The sequence below is a fragment of the Cygnus atratus genome, chromosome 1, assembly GCF_013377495.2.
Source record: "Cygnus atratus isolate AKBS03 ecotype Queensland, Australia chromosome 1, CAtr_DNAZoo_HiC_assembly, whole genome shotgun sequence".
Classification (NCBI taxonomy): Eukaryota; Metazoa; Chordata; class Aves; order Anseriformes; family Anatidae; genus Cygnus; species Cygnus atratus.
In genome coordinates, this window is record NC_066362.1 from 182422644 (window position 1) to 182445352 (window position 22709).

Here is a 22709-nt window from a genome sequence, read left to right on the forward strand (position 1 = left end):
TGCCATTTGGCATCACATGAGTGAGGTATCCACAGGAGGTATCCATATTATCTGGTATCAACCAGACAGATTATGCTGAATGGTTAGAACTGAAAGAAATAAAGGTGTTTTTTTTAAAGATGCCTGGAGACCAAAACTGGAGAGATGCCAGTTTGTTTTTGGAAGTGTTTGGAAGCAGGGCAATAGAATAAATAACCACAGGGCAGTGGTCACCACTCAAAGTTTGGAGAGAACTGCAACAAAGAAATGTGATGTCCAGCATCATCAATCATTGCAACATCCAAGTGCTCTCATTTTTAAGATCCTCTTGAGGGTTTTTGTTGCTGTTGTTTTATTTATTTATTTATTTATTTATTTTAAACGCATAAACAGTTTCTATGGATGAATTTTTTTCTGGCATTATTAAGTTCCCCTGGCATTTCGGTAGTACAGAAGAAATTTAAAAGTCACAGGGTAATTCACAAAAGCACATGGCTCAAATTGCTTCCCTCTGTCATCATTTGCAGATGTTAGCCCATAAACCTTCAGGAATCCCTGACTCCCAATGCTGAAAACAAACAGATGATCTCCATCCTAATTTTCTATGGGCACCAGGTTACAAATAAAAATGAAAAGGTTAAACTTCAGACCATTCAGGCCCATCATTCCTGGGCCTGAGGCTGCATGACACCGACTGTCCTATAAACACTCCCTCTCTTTTGGAGACACCTGGAGTCATCCAAACCAGAGCCAAGACGTGAGAATAATCAGTACCTGAGCTCACTCTGGCCCAGTCTTACTTTGTGCTACAGATATAGTAATTGAGAACAGTATTTAGTCAAGAAGTGAGAATTAAATGAATCTGACATAAATAATTGGACCATTTTTATTTTATTGTCACCCATAATGGATATCACCGACTACTGTACAGTTGGCAAGACATGCTGTGCACTTGTTCACGTACTAATAATCTGCTCTGCATGGGTGGTTATTGACATTGAGTGCTTGTACGATCTTTCACTATTCATGCCAGGGGTAGAGACTCCTAGCTGCTATTATTGTTAGCAAGTATTATTTGTATCCTACTCAAGAGCCCATACAAATGGAATAGAACCCTGTCACAAGTTAATGGGTCTCTACTGCTAAATCACAACTGCTAACTGGAAATGTCACTGTAAAACTGAATTGAAAGATGCTAATTTTTCAAGCAACATGGATCCTCTGACAGCATTTTATTACAGTAATGCTGTTTACATTCCCTCTCTTGCCCAAGTGAAAAAAATGTGATTTAGAAAGTTACTGCAATAAATGTTAGCTGATCAGCTACATCCAAAATTGTCTTTTTGTTCTCAACTTAGACATTAAAAATGTAATTTACAAAATATCTAATATTAGTATCATCAATGAATACATATGAACGTATATTTCACCTGTCAGTCTCCAAATTACTTAAGCAACTGCCACAGCTTCTACACAACAGTTGGGGACATTATGATTTTGGCTACTTCCTCTGGTAAAACTTTGGTCGTCACTCCAGCAGGTCAAGGACTATAATCCTTTACAGGTACGCTGAGAAATATACAGGTGTGGAGAGGGTAAAAAGAGTTCAAGTAGAAAGAGCTATGGCTGTGCCATGCCTCCATTGCCTGGGCAGGTATCTAAGGTAAAGTAAGATGTAGCTCTATTTCTACTAAGAAAAAGCTGGGAGAGGGGGAGTAAGGAAAGAACTGGCCAGGGACTTGCTCAGGTTGGAAAGGACCTCTGGAGTTTATCTGCCCCAAGCCCTGCTCAGAGCTGGGCCAGCCTCAGAGTTACATCAGTTGCTCAGGGCCTTGTACAATTGTGTTCTGAGTGTCAGCAAAGAGAGACTCCAGTCTCTCTTCACAACTAGTTCCAGCGTCCAAGAATTCTCACCGTGAATACTTTGTCTCATATTATTTCTTAGAAATTCCCATGCTGCAGTGTGTCCAGTTTTCATGGTCCACCTCCAACGCAATTGTCTTCATCTTCTCTATAACCAGCCCTGGATGGTGGTTTCTAGATGTCTGAAAATGGCACTTAGATTACCTGTTACCTTTCTCTGCTTCAGACTGAATAAAAGAAGCTCTGTCACTCTCTTCTCCAACATTATTGTGCTGCAGTTCCCAAACTATCCTGGTAGTCCTGAAGTGGACTTACTCATTTATCAGTGCTCTTCTGTATTGTGTAAGGCCCTCAAACTCTGCTGACCACAGAGAAATCGCTCTACTGCTGCCAATTTGGAGTCAAGGAATTCCCCCCCACCTGGGAGTTTGGCTACCTGGGCTCACCTGCTGTATTAAGATGGTGACTAAGTTTTCTCCTTATCCTGAAGACCAACCCCTCTCTCTTTTCTCAGAATGCTGAAAGCAGTAGACTACACATTATGACTTGATGGCACTCTGTGCTTATACACAGTGTGAGAAACTGTGAAGAAAGTTGTGTACCATCAGATAGAAAATGAGCAAATACATGCACATATTAGTATTTAGAGGTCTCTCTGGTTTTGTGCTAAAATGCCAGTGTTGTTCTCCCTGTACTCAGGACTTCTTCCTTGTTTATATATAAAAATTATGTCAATTTTGAAGCATGAATCTGGTCTCATATCTAAAACAGTCTAGTCAGTACCAGTTCCTTCCACTGCAATATAGGTCCCTTTCATTTCAGCAGCATTTTTTCTGCGATACGATTCTAGGTCAAGCATTTAGAGCAGCAGGCCACATTTCTTAGATTATTTTTATTTCAATGCTCTCTTAAGAATTATTAATTAAAGAGTTACTATCTTGCTAGCGGGCAACATCCAAAGGTTTCTCAGTAGACTCCACCACGATGTATGTGACCCAGACAGAACCATGTGACAGTAACACAGATCTGAAGAGTCAGGTAAAAGCAGTGGATTTGGGGCTAGAAATTAACACAAATTTGTGACAGAGCCTTGAAACAGGGCTTTTGCCTAGACCTACACAACCAACTTTTAAAGAAATAGGAAACTAAATTAGCAGTGGACAAATCTGAGCAGCTACACAAACTGTTTAAACTACTCTTGAACAGCAACCTGCTGACAGCTACTGGCTTACCTTGCAGTAGTTAGCACTGAAAGCTTGCAGAATTCTATTTACCCTCAAGATGGACAGTGAACAACTTCATTGCTTTTTTCAGTGGCTTGCAATTGTTTTAGAAATTATTTTGTGCCAGGATATACAACCAAGACTACAGTATCAGCTGATAGGATAATCACCTAATGACTACAATTTCGATCTTATTTTGGTAAGTGAGCAGGAAATGCATACTGCACTTCCTTAACTGCAAATGTTTCTTTTGCAGACAAATAGGGGCAAACTATTGGGGAAAAATACCAACAACTCGGTACACAAATAATTCAAAGTAGCTAACACTCACTGTCTTCTTGACTCCTGCAATTACACCTGGAGTCCTACATAAAAAATACCCAGGAAATATACCTAAATCTTTTAGAGCAGCACTCAAGAACCAACACAATGGCTACAATCAAGAGATTGTTGTCTACCAGCTGTTTCAGGAAAATGACTTGGTCAGCACGGTGCCTATGAAAATCCTAAAAAACAGATTAAATTGCTTTTACCTGGGTGAGAAGTCCCTGCATATAAGCAGTCTTTCCAATCGTGGAAGAGTGAGATTAGGCTAGGCCCTTAAGACCAGACTAGACTGTAGCTCTGCCTTGAACAGAAGGCAGGACAATTTTGTTCCCCAAAGAGAATCATCTGTGTATAAAATTAGTCCTCTGTTTTGTAATTTCTCTTTATTTAAAGGAGGGAGCCATTGATTCATCAGCCACATTACCGTTACCATTGATTCATCAGCCACAACCTACCACTCCATGCTCTCTGTCAGCTCACCAATTCTGGCCAGCTAGTAAAGGTATCGAGGTCCTGGTTCCTCAGAGAAGGAACTGGAGAGCTGCATGTATCAGCTACTTGCACACGCATACACATTTAAGCATGAAGATATGCTGCATAAACCCAGTTTGGTTCAGAAGAAGCATTTACATTTCTATGCTCTACGGAAGCCACAGTGATGATGTTGTCCCGCAGTAAAAACTAACACTTTGTAAAGCAAAACTGGCATGCAGCCTAAATTATTATGAGCTATTTTGGAGAAAGCATATGAAAATCAGTTCAAAGTAATGCCTGATGCTTAAAAGGCATGAGGAGCATTAATCAGTATTAATATCAAACTATCCCTGATTATCCATAGCAAAAATGTTCATTAAATGTAGAAGATATACTTCATATATACACATCCCTTGTAAATAACCCAACAGCTCTTTAGCTGAATTTCTAAGAGGGCTGTGACAGTGCACCAAATAGCTCACATGAACTAAAACCTTGTGGCTTTATGAGAAGATAGCATACCATGTGAGCCTGGAATTGCAAAAAGACCATGTACCACAGAAAGACAAGGCACGTCCAATTTTTGTTAAACTTTTCATCAGACAACAATGAATCTTTATGAATGAATCTTCTGAAGATAAAGATGCTGTGGTTTGCAGCTGGCACTTCATCTTTGATGCAAGTTACATTTTCTTTTTCCATAGGGAAAAGTCTTGAACCTTCCCATTCCCATCACAGGAAGATTACTTTGAAGATCCACAAATTTAACTTAATTATAGGACAAACTTGATCAATTGTTCAAAATTAAGAGTGATTTTTCTCCAGCAAAATGATCAAAAGCCTTTATGGTTGGTATAGTTCTTACAGACAACACCTGGTATTTCTCATCAGTGAAAGACACTGACAGTTCCCACTCACAGCCTCAGGACTTTTCTTCATAGCAATAAGCAGGAACACCTGCACCTGGCCTTTGCATTAATGGCTATTTCATGCATTCCAAACCTTTTAAAATCAGCTTTCCAGGAACATTTAACCCCCTCGGGGAGATAAAGGAGACCAATTCTACACTCTGAAAAAAAAAATGAAGTAATAGAATGGTTGGTTTTCTTCTTCAGAACAGGTTTTCTTTGTTTGTAGATGTAACTAATTTTAACCTGACAAACCTTTCCGTAAAGAACAACAAGCCTTCCCTGACACTCCCACCAAGGCTGCTAAGCCTGCTGTAAAAACAAAAAAAGATGCATTTGACTAATTAGATCACATAAAAAGCACGTTTGTTTTCATGCAAACAAGTGCTTATAATTTTAGTTTTGAACAAGTCCCTGGGAGCTTTGTGTCATGTGCTAAACATCCAGATCAAACAACAGCGAGTGGGTAGCACAATGCTACAACATGTAATATTGAAGGGAGGGGGAAGCGCATGTTGGGGATGTATTCACAAAGGTTAACATTAGCCCCTGCAGGCTAACATCTCAAGGCTTTCTACAGAGTCAGTAAAGAGAGAAAGGCTCCTCCAGAGGGCTATTCAGAACTGAAGATTCATTTAGCTACTCTGAATCTCTCTCCGGAGGAATTTCATTTTCCATTAAATTCAGAAACAGCCTGCAGAGATTAGCCTCAAAAAGATCATGCTAGCCTTTGTGAATACTCCCCTGTATCTACCTTCCATCAGCAGGAACAGTGACTGAAATTCACCAGTGAGAGGTATAGTTAGGTGTACTGTATTTAAATATGAACAAAATGTATCACACATGAACTGAATTTTACTCAGCTGGAGCTTGGTGCTCCTGCCTGTATTGCTGAAATGCTGTCTCCACAGTGTTAGTAGGAAAACTGAAGGATTTGGTTTTTTTCACTGCCCCATTAAAGTGTTCTGTTTGATGACTACCTGCATGCTGCCATACAAAGGACTGCTGTGCCCCCAGTATCTTTGGAATCCATTAACTGCTATTCTGCAGTCATACCAGCAGCTCCTCCTCTCGCTCTGACTGCACAGCGTGCCACTGGAGCAGCAACGGGAAGTGGGTCTTCACTATCAACCTAAAGATGAATTTAAAAAAGTAAAAATCTAAACTCTTGGTATCTGCTACCCACAATTTTTACGGTCATTATTTAGCAGCAATGAGAGTGGAAAATGGTCTTCTAATCTTAAACATGGAAAAAAGTTGGATTTTGTGGCTTGGTGTTGTGGTTTAGCCTGGCAGGCAGCTAACCCTAAATCCAAAACACAACACCACATCAGCCTCTTCAAGGAAAATTTTCTCTACCCAAGCCAAAACCATGACAATTGGAAATAAAAGGAGGAAATTCACAGTACTGACAGAACTGTTGTGAGGGCCATTTCCTTGGGGGTGTTCAAGGAAAGGTTGGATATGGTGTTTAGTGACACGGTTTAGTGGGTGATACTGGTGGTAGTGTGATGGCTGGACCAGATGATCTTGGAGGTCTTTTCCAACCTTAATGACTCTGTGATTCTTACCTCTTCTAGTTTTTCTATACTACATTAGATCACTGTGTCTCCCTCTCCGAAAAATACCCGTGATTTCATGAAGTTCTGTCAAATTTGAGAAAATCAAGTCTTCTAGAATATTTTATAAACCACAAGAATAACGACAGCTCTCTAGAAGTTTTGGTGAGACTTTCCACATAAATGCTCAAGGATTCTGCCAAACATTTTCACAGAATATGTTTGAAACATAAACCAGCCATACTTTTACAAATGTAAAATAGAGGAAAAAATACCCTTTAAATTGCCTTCATGCCTCCAGCAAAGAAATGACAAAGTAAAACAGAGACAAATGACAGAAGTCTCTCATTTAACATCAGTCAAGTTACAATCAGAGCCCAAGACTATACTCCAGGCAGAGCTGATTTCCGAAGTACATCTTAAAGTAAGGTTTGACCAAACAGTGCAAGTCTGGGAGTACAGCATTCTTTTCAAAATCTTCTGAAGATTCCCTAGGCCTACAAAGTCTGGTTCGAAACTTTTATTTTGCTATACAACGTGTCAATTATGACTTGGATACAACAAAATGAACTTGCAAACATCAAATCAACTTGCAAATGCCTACCAAGTACACTCTACTGCTAATACCAAGCGAATTCACCAAACTGAAAAGTTACATTCAGCTTTTAGAGACCATATTGAGACAAAGGTGTCATGAACACAGAAAGTACTACAAAGATCATTTATTGTTCCAAATGGACAGATCATTTGCATGTTATACAAACTGCTTGCAACACACTATGGCAAACAAATACTTTATGCTATCCATGCTATTACCTAAATAACAGCATAACAAATGCTAGGCGTCATCTGAGATATTCTTACCTAGCCTTCCTTTACAAGAAGATGAACGCACCTTAGCTTCAAACTGAATTTGAAAAAGTCATGATGGCTTTTTGAAAACTGTATCGCACCTTGAGACAGGAAAGAAAGCTTTGATTTTTGTTACATTCTAGTGTAAGGTGTTTTTCAGGTATTCGCTCAACAGACTGGCAGAGAAAAATTACAAGCTATTAACTTAGCTCATTCTAACTATATTGCTGCATTAGATAAATTGAAACTACGCACTCTGCCCTTAAAATCAGTGTTCTCTGGAATTCTGCATACAAGTATTTTGGCTTCAAACGAATCTCAGAGTATGCTGATTAAAATGTCAAAGGGCATCATTTTTAATTATTGTCAAAATCTAAAGAAAATGAGAAAGGAATATTTGCATTTTTTCATATTGTTGTTTATTAAAATAAAGGAAAATCCAGAAATTTACAATTCATTTTAGAGTTGAAAATGTTTATAGTCATATACCACTTTCAGAAGAGTTTTCCTCTATACACTTAATTCATACCCTCTCATAAGGGCATTTTGTACTTCTACACTATTTGAAACACAATCTGAACATCCTTCTGGAGCATAAGTATTGCACGGCAAAGTTGTATTTCAGACAATCCTCATTTAATCAAGCGCTACATTGCCCATTGTTCAACTTTTTGTAAACTCAGTAAGACACACAAAATGTAACAGGGTAAGATTTGGCCAAATAGATTAAATCACAAAGTAATATTAATAGCTCAAGAAAAGCAGCAACTTTTCTAATTAGAATCCATGACTGATAGTTTACCTCAGGCAATTTATAAACAAGAAGTTATCCAAACACAAACATTTCAATGCATTCTACAACTTCCCTTGTAATACACAGAAGCAAAACAAGACTTTTGCAAAGAACCAGTATTTACTGAAAAAGGAATGACATATTTGACCAGAACCTATACATTCACAAATTATACTGCAATCCTTCCCAACTGATGGCACTTTATTTGAGATTATGTCTCACAAATTCTCTGAAACTGTATTTAACTTCACAAAACATCAAATGAAGTTTTAGCATTTCAATACCTGTTTTCTCTTTTATCTAAAATATTTTCAGCAATTAAATCTTACAATTACTTTGGAACATTTGGCATTTATTTATTTCAGTAATAATCCACTGAAATCTCCCTTCTATTTGAGCTAAACACTTGAACCATGGGAAAACTGTTCCAAACGTGGAATTTTAGGAAAAAAGAACAAAAAAACCCAGAAACTTTCTAGCACTCAGTAGGAACATTTTTTCTGTACCAATATCATAAAGTCCCCCTTTCATACAGTAGGTCCAACAGTATATAAAATACTTTAAATATCTAGTGATCGTGGCTAAATGTTTGCCCTTGCAGTTTCAGTAACACCATTAGAGAGGTCCATCTTTCTTTCAAGCACATAATATGGAATCAGCCCATTACATATACTAGTGAAGAAAGAATCAGTGCATGATTTCATGTATTTTAACAAGGAGACTAAACCTTATTTTTGTGTCAAAAGAGATCAAATCCTGGGAAGTCATTTTTGGTAGCTTTAAAGAAGGCCAATTCATTAGTTGCACTGTGGAGTTCCAAAATAAATAGACCTTTGCTGCACAGCAACATCACTTATTCAAAAAGTTTCCAGTAGACATTAAGAACTTCCAACTCGATCTCTGGGAATAATCCGTAGATCTGAACCGTGCTTTAGAAATACATTTCCTAAACAAACAAACAAAAAAAACCAACATGTCACCAAGCAAATAAAATGCTACCTAAACAAGCATGCCCTTTTAAAGGAAAATAATATAATCAGGTCAGTGTTTAACATCTTTGTAGTAATTTCTCTCACACACCAGAAACATATATTTCTCTTTCCACAGAATTCTGTCTTATCCCTCCCACACCGCCCCTGTCCAAACAACTCGTACTTAGAAGTAAAAATACCTGACTCAAAGTCAGACTTGCAAGATCAAAGATCTCTAGATCAAAGTAAGACTTGCAAGTTATGGCCTTTCAAACTTTGCATTTCCATACCTGCATGTCTGATTTCACTTATATGCCAGAATAAATTCAAGACTCGGAAATCAAGCTCTAATTTATTAAAACTATTTTATCTTGAGTCACTCGTGCATGTTTTCATTCATAATTCCTTGGTTCAGTACTTAACTGCTTTTAACTTCAGAATTCCAACTGAACTTTTCTTTTAGGAAGGCTCTCCACACATCCAAACGTACGTCAGTCTCAGTGTAGCATCAAAAATTCTTCAACTTATTATTTATTACTGTATAGTCCTGATCATAATAGATTTTTTAGGAGCACACAATATGAAAGTTTTTAATACTTAGATGGCTATTCAGGATTGTCATTACTGCTTTACTCTATTAAACGCAGTATTTGCAAATGAAATCACATTGCTAAACATGATGTATTATTTAATTACTATTTGGACTTATACTTCTTTTTTTTAATCTTCATTGTGCTACTGCACGAAGGAGACTGTACACAATACAATAAAAGGTATTAGTAATATATATCTATTCCAATTCATCTTCATGTTGACTTGTAAAAACACAATAATTACATTTCTTTCTCATGCACGTTATTTCATGGATGTAGAGTGTGCTCATACTAAATATTAATACATTTAACATTTGTTCATTAGTAGCATATTGGAACAAAGCTTCCCTGTTTTGGGTTTCACTCTTCTGGCACACAGATAAGGATTTAAACTGTTCTACCTATTCAACATAATGAGTACCAGAAAACCCATTCAAAAAAATGTGTTATCAGAAGATATTCTATTTTTAGATGATATGCTGAGACCACATACAGAAGAGATGAATAATCATCACTGAATCATAGAATATCCCGAGCTGGAAGGGACCCACAACGATCATCAAATCCAACTCCTGCTTTCACGCAGGACAACCCAAAAATCAGACCATGTGTCTGAGAGCACTGTCCTAACACTTCTTGAACTCTGGCAGGCTCAGTGCTGTGACCACTGCCCTGGGGAGCCTGTCCCAGTGCCCGACCACCCTCTGGGTGCAGAACCTTTCCCTAACACCCAGCCTGACCCTCCCCTGTCCCAGCTCCAGGCCGTTCCCTTGGGTCCTGTTGCTGTCCCCAGAGAGCAGAGCTCAGCGCCTGCCCCTCCGCTCCCCTCCTGAGGGAGCTGCAGGCCGCCATGAGGCCTCCCCTCAGCCTGCTCTGCTCTGGGCCGAACAAACCCAGGGACCTCAGCTGACCCTCATACGTCTTGCCCTCCAGACCCTTCACCATCTTTGCAGCCCTCCTTTGGACACTCCCTGATAGCTTTATGCCCTCCTTACACCCAGAACTGCAGACACTGCTGGAGGTGAGGCCGCACAGCGCAGAGCAGAGCTGGACAATCCCTTCCCTCGCCCGGCTGGCAGTGCTGGGCCTGATGCACCCCAGGGTACGGTTGGCCCTCCTGGCTGCCAGGGCACGCTGCTGGCTTGTGTTCAGCTTGCTGTGACCAGAACTCCCAGATCCCCTTCTGCAGGGCCGTTTTCCAGCTTCACATCCCCCAGTCTGTACGTATAGCTAGGACTGCCCCATCCCAAGAACACAATCTCACACTTGCTGTTGTTAAACTTCATGCTGTTGGTGATTGCCCAGCTCTTTGACTTGTCAACACCTCTCTGCAAGGCCTCTCTACACTCAAGCGAGTCAACAGCTCCTCCTAGTTTAGTACTGGAATGCACACTAGTTAAGTTTGCAGACAGCCCTGCATCCAGTTCATTTACAGAACCACTGAAGAGAGCTGGCCCTGAAATGGAGCCCAGCAGAACTCCACCAGTGACTGGCTGCCAGCCTGTTGTAACCCCATTTACTATAAACCTCTGGGCCCGACCTGTCAGCCAGTGGCTCACCCACTGTGTTACATACTTGTCTAGCCATAGGCTGGACATTTTTTTTCAGAAAGATACAGTGAGAAACAGTATTGAAAACTTGGTGAAACTGAAAAAGATTACATCAACTGGCTTCTGTTGGTCAACCAGGCGGGTGACCTTGTCATAAAAATAAATTAAGCTCGTTAAAGAGGACTTTCCCCTCATGGATCTGTGTTGGCTGTGACCAATGAGTGCATTCTCTCTCAGTGTTTCAAGTGTTTTTCAAAACCCCTCTAAACACAAATCTCTCACACCAGCAAACCAGAGAACTAAGCTTATCAATCTTGATGAAAAGAACTTATGTTGTGATCGCAGTCATAATCAGGACACACCTGCATCTCACGCAGACAGCAGTTCACCCCACCTCTTAGTCTGCTTCCATCATTAATATTACACTGGGTTTACTGAAGTTATGGCATACTATTCCCTGAACTATCGAGGATTTCAAATTGAAATCAATACAGGAATTAAGTGCTAAGCTTAGCTTTTTCAGCTTTCATTTCCCCTGCTCCATGGAATCACATAGGGAGAATGAAAGTCATACCTGAGGACTGCTTTTGATTAGAGAGGTTGAGAAACAGTGGAAAAGGACAAAACCTCTGAAATCCCCAAGGATTACTAAGACTTTATTCCCAGATCATCTTGGTTTGGGAAGTTTTTGAAGACTAAAGTAACTGTTCAATCTACAGAACTTAAATAATATGCAAAAAAAAACCAAAAAAAACAACATTAAGTTCTAACCTACTTATTATTTTCTGAAGTGTCAGTTAATAAGGCTGAACATAAGGTTATATTTAAGTTATCTACGTTTACTTGTAAACTTTGGACGGGATTTTGTTCTGAGTCCTGGATTTGGTGGTCTTCTCCCTCATGCTCCCTTCTTTCAGTTTAAAGCACCACCACACAGGATTGTAATGGTGAGTGGTACCTTCTTTGTTTTATATATATAGATAGATAGATAGATAGATAGATAGATATAGATATATACACAATATCCTTCAGCCTAATCTTGTATTTGCAGATAAGGTAAAGACCAAGGTGAAAACATCTTGCATCTAAATGCTTTTCATTTACTTGAACCCTAACTTTGAAATGCTGTTTTATATTACCACTGAGTAATTCGTGAACATTTATAAGTAGTTAGCAAACTTTGCAAAGCAATTAGAAAAGCAATTAGAGTTGTGAATTAAATGTGCATAGCTGCAAGCATGATAAAAGCCCATATGGACGTTTTCATTCAGGAGTGAACTAGTCCCAAACTGATTTACTTTAAAGGATTAAGCTACAACTATTTTGGGCTACAAAATGGGCTAATTTGGGCTATACAAAATGAAAGTATACTTGTGAGGAAGAGCAACACAGTAAGTATACCTTAACTTAAACAACTGACTTTACTGTTTTGCATAAATGCTCTTCAGCGGTCATGTGAAAATATGCCTGTACATGTGGCTAACGATCTAGTAGCTACACTATATTGTTAGCTTTATCATCTGTTTTTAAGGCACTTGGTCATATGATCATAATGAGGACAGCAGAAGCTGAAGAGTCTGCCTAAGGCAGTACATCTGTCAAAGCATAATGCGGGTGTCTTAAGGCAAGCCCTGGGAGGACAGAAACCTCCTGTGGTGCTGACTTGATGTTCTCTTGATTTTCATTTTCAGAAGTTGTTGAAGCAATTGTAGACCTCAGAAATGGGTCACTATGCTTAAGTGGTTCCTTTTACAACTCCAGGAAATTCCCAAAATTAGTCAAGCAATTGCTCTTCTAACTATCACATACTACGTGCTCTAAAAGGTTTTACTTTATACTATTTATCTTAGATTGCTAAGTATACTAGTAATACCACACTTTCTCATTCTCTTTAGATCTGAAAAAAAAAAGAAAGTATGGTATCTTCAATAACACATGACAGATGGAGGGCATAAATGAACAAAATCTGGCAAAGACTTCATGCAAAAAACAGAAGCAGCGATGAACTCTCCATCAACTGCGCATCACATTTGCAAGCAGGAGTCAAATCAGATTAACAGTTTCCCCTGGATGACTGTGTTCAAGAAGCACCAAAGGCATTTTTATTATTTTTAGTAGAAAGTTATGACCCTAGCAAGATACCCCACTCCACCGAACTCTCATCTCAAACGGGTCTAGATCAGGTTATTGTAATACTTTCCAAATTAATTTAGGAATGTAACTTTCCAAGAACAAGTCCACAGAAGCCAGCTTCTGGACAGCAGACTATTATTAGCCCAATTCAACATCTGTACTAGCTTTCCATGCATTTCAGGAGGTGATGGGGAAGAATTCTATACTTTTCTGTGACAGAGGCAAACTCTTAACTCACAGCAAGCCTCCACAGTTGAAATCAGAAACTTCTCACTTGGAATCACTTGGTGAGAACAAGAGGGCTATCTGCAAAACGATTCTATCTTCTTGAAGATGTGCTTTCCAAAGCACCTTCAGTTTCTGCTCTAAAACTGAGTATTACTTTCTAAACACATCTTATCATAATGGCTGCTGAAATAGTAAATACTACTGGACTAGGTATAGGGTGGGGGAAAAAAACACAGCTATTATTAGCAAGTAAAACAGCATTACTCTTTTAGACTGCACTAAATAGCTAAGTCTTAAAGATAGCAGTGCCTTATACTTTCACTGACTAAATAATGAACTGAGCAATAGTTACATGGATTTAACCTTTTCCTCACAACACTGACTATAGTTTCCAACTACTGGTAGTTCTTTTCCCATTTAAGAAATCAAAACTTAAGCTATAAAAATCAACCCAGAGTGCTATGCATTAACTTAACAGAAAATTAACTTTTTTTTTTTTAATACTAGACTCCATAAATAATAACTTACCCGCTGTCTGTGCAGGGTTTATTCCTATTCCATCTAGAAAAAATATGTTAAAACAGAAAAAGACAAAAACAGAGGGGAAGGTGAAAATAGAAATAACACAGTTTATTACACTAAACTTACAGCTCAAAAATGTAATATGGCAAGCAATATATATTTAGCACATCAGTACTTCAAGCAGCTATTTCTTATAATCAAAATAAGTCTTATCACAGGAATTAACAAGAAATCTTCAGCATAGGCAATCAAAACTACGTGTTATGACAAAACTACTTCAATGAATCGTATTAGTGGTTTATTACCCTCACCCATGCGTAAGTAATATCAATAATGCTGCAATATTAAGTTCAGTTTGCAGTCTCTACAGTTTATGAAAGAAAAGATGTTTCTGCTTTTATCAATACCCCATAACTGAAACTACAATATAAAAACTATATACTTACCATTTGTTATAATGGCACTTGTTGCTGCAGGAACTTTGAACTAAAGGAAATTAGAGCAGGACAAAATAATGTAAGAGATATATTTAATCCAGAAAATATATGGGGAATATTCAAAGCAATTATCATTTTAGTTGGTTCAGTTACAAAAGAATTATGAGAAAAGATTCCCCTCAGATTTATAGATACAGCAAAATAAAGGTTTACAATTTAAGTCGATTAGACACCTCAGTACAGAATAAGAAATTTGCAATACTAAAAAAAAAATGAAATCCAATTATTATTACTCACTAGATAAATATATAAAAGTTAAGGAATGTTAGTTCTGATTATACTAAATAAAGGAACACCTAAAACATGCACGGAAATGAACTTCTAAGAAGCATATTTATTACATCATGTCAAATGCTCAGCAAGCAATACTTTTCTTTTAGAAAAGTGGCAAAGAATATATATGTTCAAATTTTCTGCAATAAAAATTAGCAACATCAAATCTTGAACCCAAAAAACATGTATATGTTCATAGGCATACTGACTTCATACTGGTGTGCTCGACATTTACAGGACCAGAACAAGAGCTACTGTAAAGACATTATATACTGTGGAGGAAAAAAAAAAAGGTTGCATCTGATGCACACACAGAATTTGCTTTGAGAGAGTATCTTTTATCATGCAAATAAATTCTGAGTGCTTGGTAGCACCATCATAAAGATCATCACAATGTGAACCTCTCGCTTTCCTGACTGAGGATGGTCGGGAAACCAGAATTAGCTTTAGCTCATCTTGCTCCATTTTGACTTATTTCCTAGCTTTCTCCCTGGCTCAGTTTGGTCCTCTCTGACTGCTCTGCTCCAAGAATTCACTCCAGGATACGCTTACAAAAGGATGCACTAAGAGCACTGTATCAGATCTGGCTCCCTCAGATTTCTGACATCAGCTCCAGCAGGCTTTGTACCCTCAATCACGTCCCCACGATACCCACCCCTATGCACATCATATGCAGTCAATCTCACAATATGAAAAGCCCTGCACAGGAGAGGCTGCAACGTACACAGACTGGGAATTATTTCAGAAGATCTCAGCTTCTGGAGAAGCCAAAACCAATTATTTCTTAGGACTTACTTCTGTGACTGCAAGGAGTCAGACAAAGTCCAGGTAAACATCCTTGCACTGCTTAATGTGGTTGGACCACACAGGACAGAAGGGTAGGCAGCGTGAGTCAGTCCTACTTGGTTGGTCTGAGGACCAAGGTTTACTCCTTTGTACTGAGCTCAATTAACAACCCCTTAGGTAAAATAATGGTGTCCAAGCAATCAGCAAGTTTCACTTAAACCTCCTCAGAAAGCACTTTTCTTAGGCAAGAAAAAGGAAAGCTTATTATGAATCCTAGCTAACACAAATGCTTTCCTGTAAGAATTACAGAACTCTCCCATCTGCTAAACAAGTCAATTCATCCAGGCCTTTAAATGGCTTTCATTAATCACACTTTCCTTATTTTCTAATTGTTCAACTCAAAATTTTGAGGTCTGATTTGCAGGAACTCCATGCACTAACAGCAACAGCTAGCGCTCACAGAAACCATACTTGAATATAGCACTTAATTGTTAGTAAACTGAAAAAAATGTCTCTTTTTTAGTTCCAGACACATTAAATTAGCCTTTTTTTTTTTTTTTTACTTTTTTTTTTTTTTTTTTTTTTACTTTTTTTACTTAGTATCTCTTAGCTTTGTATTCATAGCAGGTACATCCTGTCACCTATGCATCTCGCAAGGTAGCATGAAAACTGTAATTTTTGCAAAAGACAAATTAGGTACCAGGGTCACTGTAAAAATGCCATGAGGAGCGGAAGAATTTGTCTTCAAAGAAAGGATGGAATAATGAGTTGATAAACTGGGAGCTACATATTTCACAGTAAGAATGTAAAAAATAATATGCCACCTCCTAATAGCTAATGCATTGTTGTGGTTGAACACTGACAACAGCTAAGCACTACGCAGCTGCTCTCTCACTCCCCCTCCTTGGCAGGATGAAGTGGGAGTAAATGAGATGGGGGAAAAAAAAAAACATTTGGAGGTTTGCGATAGGAGCAGTTTAATATAAGAAAAGCAAAGGCCGCACAGAAGCAAAAGGAGAAAAAATTATTCTCTGCTTCCCATCCGCAAGCAATGTTCAGCCACTTCTTGGGAAGCAAGCAGGGCCTCAGTACGTGCAGTGGTTGCTAGCTTTCCTAACAGGAGTCCCTTCCTCCTTCTTCCTTCAAGTTTTATTTCTGAGCGTAACAACATATGGTATGGAATATTCCTTTAGAGAGTTTGGGTCAGCTGTCCTGGCAATGACCCCCTCCCCACCTCTTCCCTGTTGGCTTTTGGGGTCAGGGGATGGGAAAGCTGGTGAGACAGCCTTGGTGCAGCAACAGATAAAACGTTGTGATATCAGGGCTGTTCCAGCTAAAGGTGCAGAGCACAGCGCTGCATGGGCTGTTGTGGGGTAAATTAACTCTACCCCAGCCTGACCCAGAACATGCATACCTATCAGAGAAGGAAGATAAAGCCTTTATTCTCAACTTTGCCAACTCTGGGAATCTTGATATAGCAGTCTAAGGAGCTGTTTGTTTTTTTTTTTATGTAATAGGAGAAAATGAGTTTATAAGGTTTTACCAGTGGGCTATTAATGTCAATCACGCCAAGTCCCACCTCCTAAAATGAGTCCACTTTCAACTCAAAAAGTAAAGGAATAAAACACAAAATTAACAAGCAGAACATGTGTCCTTAGCTTAATACTTCGGTTATTTTTCAACAACGCTTCCATTTTAACTAAGTGATTTTGTAGATCTTTCCCCCTACATCATCTGAGAAAAAAGTAATTTCCAGTATCTTAAGTGTCTCTTCTCATTTCTTCCTTGCCTCTTCTGTTACACAATGCATGAAAGGGATGGATCATTCACAGGAGGATGGACATTTGCACTCATCTTCTGACATTTTGTTTTTCAGTCGAAGAATCTATCTGATGCTTATACCCTAGGTGCCTGTGAGAACTGCGAGGCAGTCAGTCAGTGGATGACTAGTTAAGATTCTCTTACTGATTCATACATATTATGTTGTGTTAGAAGAGAATGAAACACTTCGCTTCCTTTATCTTAGCCCAAAATACTGGGCCAAACAGAAATAGTTGTCAGCTACACACTCAGCACATGAAAAATCATCACAATATAGAAAGGGAAACTATACTGGAAGTCATTACACTTAATTTGGTACAGTTTGGTTCAGTAATACATTTTAACATTCTGTTGGAGCTTAAATCAAAAGTCCTTCCTGTGTCTGATAAGAATGTTTCCCATGCTGAAAATGTAAGGCTTTCTATAACACAAAGTCAGATGGATAATCAAGTAGCAAAGAAATTCTGTGGTCAGCTGATAATCCTCAGCTTTCTTTGAAACCGAAGTAGAAAACATCCAGCCCCAAACATACATACTTTACAAAAACAGCTCCTTTGCTTCAAAAACCTTATGAACTGATAACTTAGGCTGCCAAACAACTTTTTTTTTTTTTTTCAATGCTAGGAAACACATGTTAATATCTACAGTAAAATCTTAAAGGAAAGGTAACAATCGTATATGAACAATTATATCCCTTTCTCATTTGTTAAAATGCCAAAAATCCTCTACAGCAATAAACTCATTCTTTTTGCACAATGAACAGCAGATGAGCGTGTTATATGGTTATTAAAGAATAAAATAGAACTTTGCTTACTGGGAATAAATAACAATTTGAGTAACAATTCCACAAATGTAAGAGACGCTGTGTAAGTATTCTTTAAATGTATACCCAAGATATGTACTAAGTAGCTGTAACTACCAGTACTACTGATAAATACATCAGTAGATATCAGACTGTAAATGAGAACATTAGCACTGTCACAGTGAACTCTGACAACTGTGGAAAGAGCTGCAGACATACAAAAACTAAAGAGAACAGCGTTCCCAATACTCTGTATTACTGTTTGTTGTTGTTACTGTTGTTTGTTTTTTTTTTTTTTTTTAACATACCCCACCAAACAGAGAAAACAAAAAATAAGGAAAGAGATAAACTTGCATCATCCAATCTACTGCAGTCAAATGTATATATCGGGAAGGGCTGACTGCTGCAAACAATTAAGACCTCATGAGACCTTCCCATTTAATGATCCAGTTCTTTCATTTCCAGTTCTGCCAGTCTTTGTTACGTGATGTGCTAAGAGATGACATACAAAAAATCTCCATTATGCATTTCAGCCATTTCCAAGGGGGAAGGAATATATTCTGCCTTCGGCAATGAAAGGAATTGAGGAGAAAAAAAAAAAGTAACCTGCGACTGAAACTTGATAAATATGAGGAACATTCTACATCATGGCTACAGTCAACTGTTACAGAGGAATTCTGGTTGTGATTTGGCTGAACTGAGACACTGAGAAACATCTCAGCAGAAAACCTGCCAAGGCTGAACAGCCCAAACTTAAATCCTTTTCTGCCCTTAGAGCTTTGGTCATTCAGGAGATAATGTACTTCCCTTGGAGACTGACAAACATCTTCATTCAAAATCTGGGGCTACAGTTTGATCTCTTCCTTCTATGTTTAGTATAAGGTGCTATGAAACTGGTCCACGAACCACGATACTGAGGATAAGTTAATGTCAATTTCTCTCTCATTTTTTTCAATGCCAGGTTCATGAACGATGAAAGTAGACTCTTCTACAAGAACAAAGCTGATTTTCTTTTTTGTCTGTTTACAAAGCATTAAGTTCTGCCCTGTCTCACAGAAATGTGAAAGGCTTCAGAAATGCATCAGCAATAACAACTAAAACAGTTTCATATTTTGAAAAATCAAGCATATGTTCATGTTATTAATTTCAATTTAACACCAACACAGGCTAATACGAAAAGTGCTTCACACTGTTTTCAGGAGAAATAAAACATTCTTTGTATTTTCTTTTAAAAATATGTTTGTTACATAAGCATTTAATGGAATTACCCTTGTAAGCATTAACCATACTGGGCTCTTTTACATTCCATCACACATTTTCTACCTTTCTTGAGCACCTCCAAAAAATGTCTGTAATTATTCTATAAAATGGTGCTGAACCAGAGTGGTCCAAGGTCAACCAGCAAAATAACCAGCAAAATTCCCTTGGATGCTCAAATTCCTCGCATCAACTAAAAAAATATGGTTTAGTTAAATGGGAATATTTAAGTAATTAATTCTTTTCCAAACCCACCTTACAGAGGATGCTATTATCACACTATCACAGTTTCATTTAACGTCCAGTGACATGAGTTTACAGGTTTGAGGGCAACCCTTCCACCACATGCGGCACCTCTTTCCTGATGTCTCCAACTACTCTCAGTCCCACGCCAGTCTTTCCTGTTCCCTTACACTAGCATTTATAGCGAGCATCTATGGTGTGAATCTAGATTACATGTGTGAAGAGCAATCCAGCAACAAAAATATGGCTTAGTCTGAACCCACACTGTATCTCTAAGATGACTCTGCCAGTTATTTGGCAGTATGTTTAAGGGTGTGAGGGAACAGAAGGAAGCACCAGTCAAGGTTGTTTTTGAAAGCTATGTCACCTTATGCAATCTTAAACTACCTGTAAACGGTGGTGGTTGAAGTGGGACTTAAAGAGCTAGAAAACAAAGCTCACTAACTGATAAAACAGAGAAACGTCAAAAAAAGACCCTTTAATTAATGATCCAGTCTGAACAATTCGGTATGCGGTTCAATCAGATCTCAACCTGGCATGTGTGAGGCAACAGGAGTCTGTAACAAAGAACAGAAGGGGAACAGGACCGATCCTTTTCGAAACAGCCCACAGCTAGTGGAAATCCCACATCAGCGTACTGCTGGACTTTTTGGTCTAGGCCCGCATGTGTGGGTTTTGTGGACACTGCTGCATTTGTTTAAATAAAAACAAATTGGAAAAGAAACAAAAAAAAGCCATTAAGTCAGCAAGTGTATTTAAAGACATTTATTGTTCTTTACGTCACTACTAATGTAATGTCACACCAAATAAACAACCCACAACCCTTTTTATCCCCACATAAACTGTTTCTGCTAAGAACTTCTGTCCATAGCTGTACAACACTACCATCAGGAAACTCAAGTCACATTGTCCATTATCCTTCCTTTTTCTTTATTAGAATTCCAACACTTTCACAAATTAAATTTTAAATATTCCAAGATTTCCTAAGCTTTCAGGAGAAGTCACTACGGGGACTGCAGGAACAGACTCTCAGCTAAACCTTTCTGCTGACTAGACAAAAAAAAAAGCCATTGTGTTTTTGACAACTTTATTTTACCATTTATTTCCAAATGCACATCTCTTAATCTTTGCATGTTTAATCTGAAACAAGGATACACCTCAAATATTGCATACAGGCAATTCAGACATGTATTTCTGGACTTTGGATTCCATGTGAAAGAACAAACACTCAAAAGCTAAGAATGCAAGACTCACTTAAGCCTGTTTTTTTGAATCTAGCCCATGTGCCTAACCTCAAAGCCTTCTACAATCTGAAACTGTAAGTCCTCCAGATGAAAGATTTCTGGAACTGAATGTCAGAAGAATTAAAGAATTTTCTTTACAAAATGAAAAATATTCTGGCTATTCTGCATACGTAACGTAAAATATTAAACATGCAATAGTAGTAACTTGTAATCCTGTTCGCTATCGTAAGTTTTCATACTACTGAAATAAAATTAATTTAAATGTGAAGAAAAACAGGCAGTCTGTCCATCCCTGCTATTGACATGCAAATTGTGTAAGAACTGCTGAATTAAGGATTCCAAAAGTTTTGACAAATCCACTGACGTGACTAAAGCAGGTGTCCATTTATATCTAACGACAGCATTTTTTATGCTATATTAAGCACTGTATTCCACAATTAAGAATTGCTTTCAGGAACACTCAGAAAGTTAAAAGAGCTGTAACTTTCTACTTACTTCTTCTGCAGCAAACTTCAAGACAGCTGTGAAAGGTGTGCTTTCAGGCACACTTAACCTGAAATGACAATTTAAATATAGGCTATGTGACTGTTAACACACACAGGAAACCCATTTCTACTTGTTATTAAGCTACTGTGTACAGTATCACTTTTACTAGTGGTAATGCTCTTACCAAGGATGTGCATGGATGGTACACGGTCTAGATCAAAGCCTACAAGGCAGCACATATACAGATGCTCTATGCATCTGCCAAAACGATGAAATGAAATAAAACCAAAACCCCACATGGCTCAGGCCCACGTCTGCTCGCTCTGCCACCGGCTTCCACGGCCTCCTGCGACACCACAACCCCCCGGCCCGGCACTCACACTTTGTAGGGCAGCCGCGGGTCCGAGGTGAGCGTCACTTTAAAGGTGACCTTCGACCTGGGGAGAACGAGGAGAGGAGAAGAGGTTAGGGCTGTGGGGCTACGACTGCAAGGGGCTGTGAGGGGCCTATGAGAAGGCCGTGAGGGGCTGTGAGGGACTACGAGGGACTACGAAGAGCCGTGAGGGGGCCCTGAGGGGGCCGTGAGGGGTCTTCTCCCCGCGCCGCTCCCTCCCGCCCCCCGTCCGTCACTCACATCCTGCTCCCAGCGCCGCCGCCACGTCAGCCGCCACTCGCCTCACGCTGGGGGCCTCCGCGGCTCCTTCCTCCTCCCGATCTGCCCGACGAGGGCCTGAGCGAAAGAGAAACGTTAAAAATGCCCTGAGCTGCGCCGCGGCGGAGAGAGAGAGGGTTTTCGGTCCTCACGCCCTACCGACGCTCAGAGGGAAGAGAATGAGAGCGAATGAGGTGAATTGAAGGAGAATGTTGAGGATTTCTAATGAGGCAACAGCTACGGCCGTTCCGCGGTGCAGGGAGGACCCAGGGCTGGGCGCACCGCGTTGGGCAGGCGGCGCTGAGGGAAAATGGAGGGGGGGGCGTGCTGGTCCTTCAGGTCCTCGTCCTGTCACTGCCCCTGTCTGTCACATAGGCTGGAAGTAGGAGTTGGAAGTTGTGTTTGGACAGTGAGGGGTACGCTTGTGGCAGAAAAGCAGCACTTTTCAGTTTTCTTTGTGACTTCTGACAAGACATTTTGAAAGCTTAATAAGTTTGTATGAAGATGTAATGGGGTTAACAATCAATAAGGGAAAGTAACACTTCTCTTTAAGGCGAGTTCATCCATTAACACAGGGTATCACCAAGTGTCCAGCGCTTGCTGTGTCAGTGCTACCATTGCAGAAAACCTATGGTCACACAGCTTTTATATTTTCACCTTTAGCAGGAAGGAG

General features: G+C 39.2%; 1 protein-coding gene across 2 annotated transcripts in view; it reads right to left on the reverse strand.

The window, feature by feature from the left end:
- Positions 1-22323, reverse strand: part of UFM1 (ubiquitin fold modifier 1) — an 80302-nt gene extending 57979 nt beyond the window's left edge. Inside the window, exons 1-7 of one of the 2 annotated variants that reach the window (XM_035542828.1) lie at positions 22196-22309; positions 22019-22114; positions 21765-21821; positions 21394-21451; positions 14422-14461; positions 13982-14014; positions 7041-8924 (exon numbers count right to left, since the gene is read on the reverse strand). In XM_035542828.1, the coding sequence (XP_035398721.1) occupies positions 8857-8924; positions 13982-14014; positions 14422-14461; positions 21394-21451; positions 21765-21821; positions 22019-22020 (258 nt within the window). In that variant the 5' untranslated portion in view covers positions 22021-22114; positions 22196-22309 and the 3' untranslated portion in view covers positions 7041-8856. Of the gene's footprint in view, positions 1-7040; positions 8925-13981; positions 14015-14421; positions 14462-21393; positions 21452-21764; positions 21822-22018; positions 22115-22195 lie in introns of those variants that run through there. The other variant, XM_035542829.2, reaches the window with a different exon arrangement.
- Positions 22324-22709: the final 386 nt, after the last annotated feature.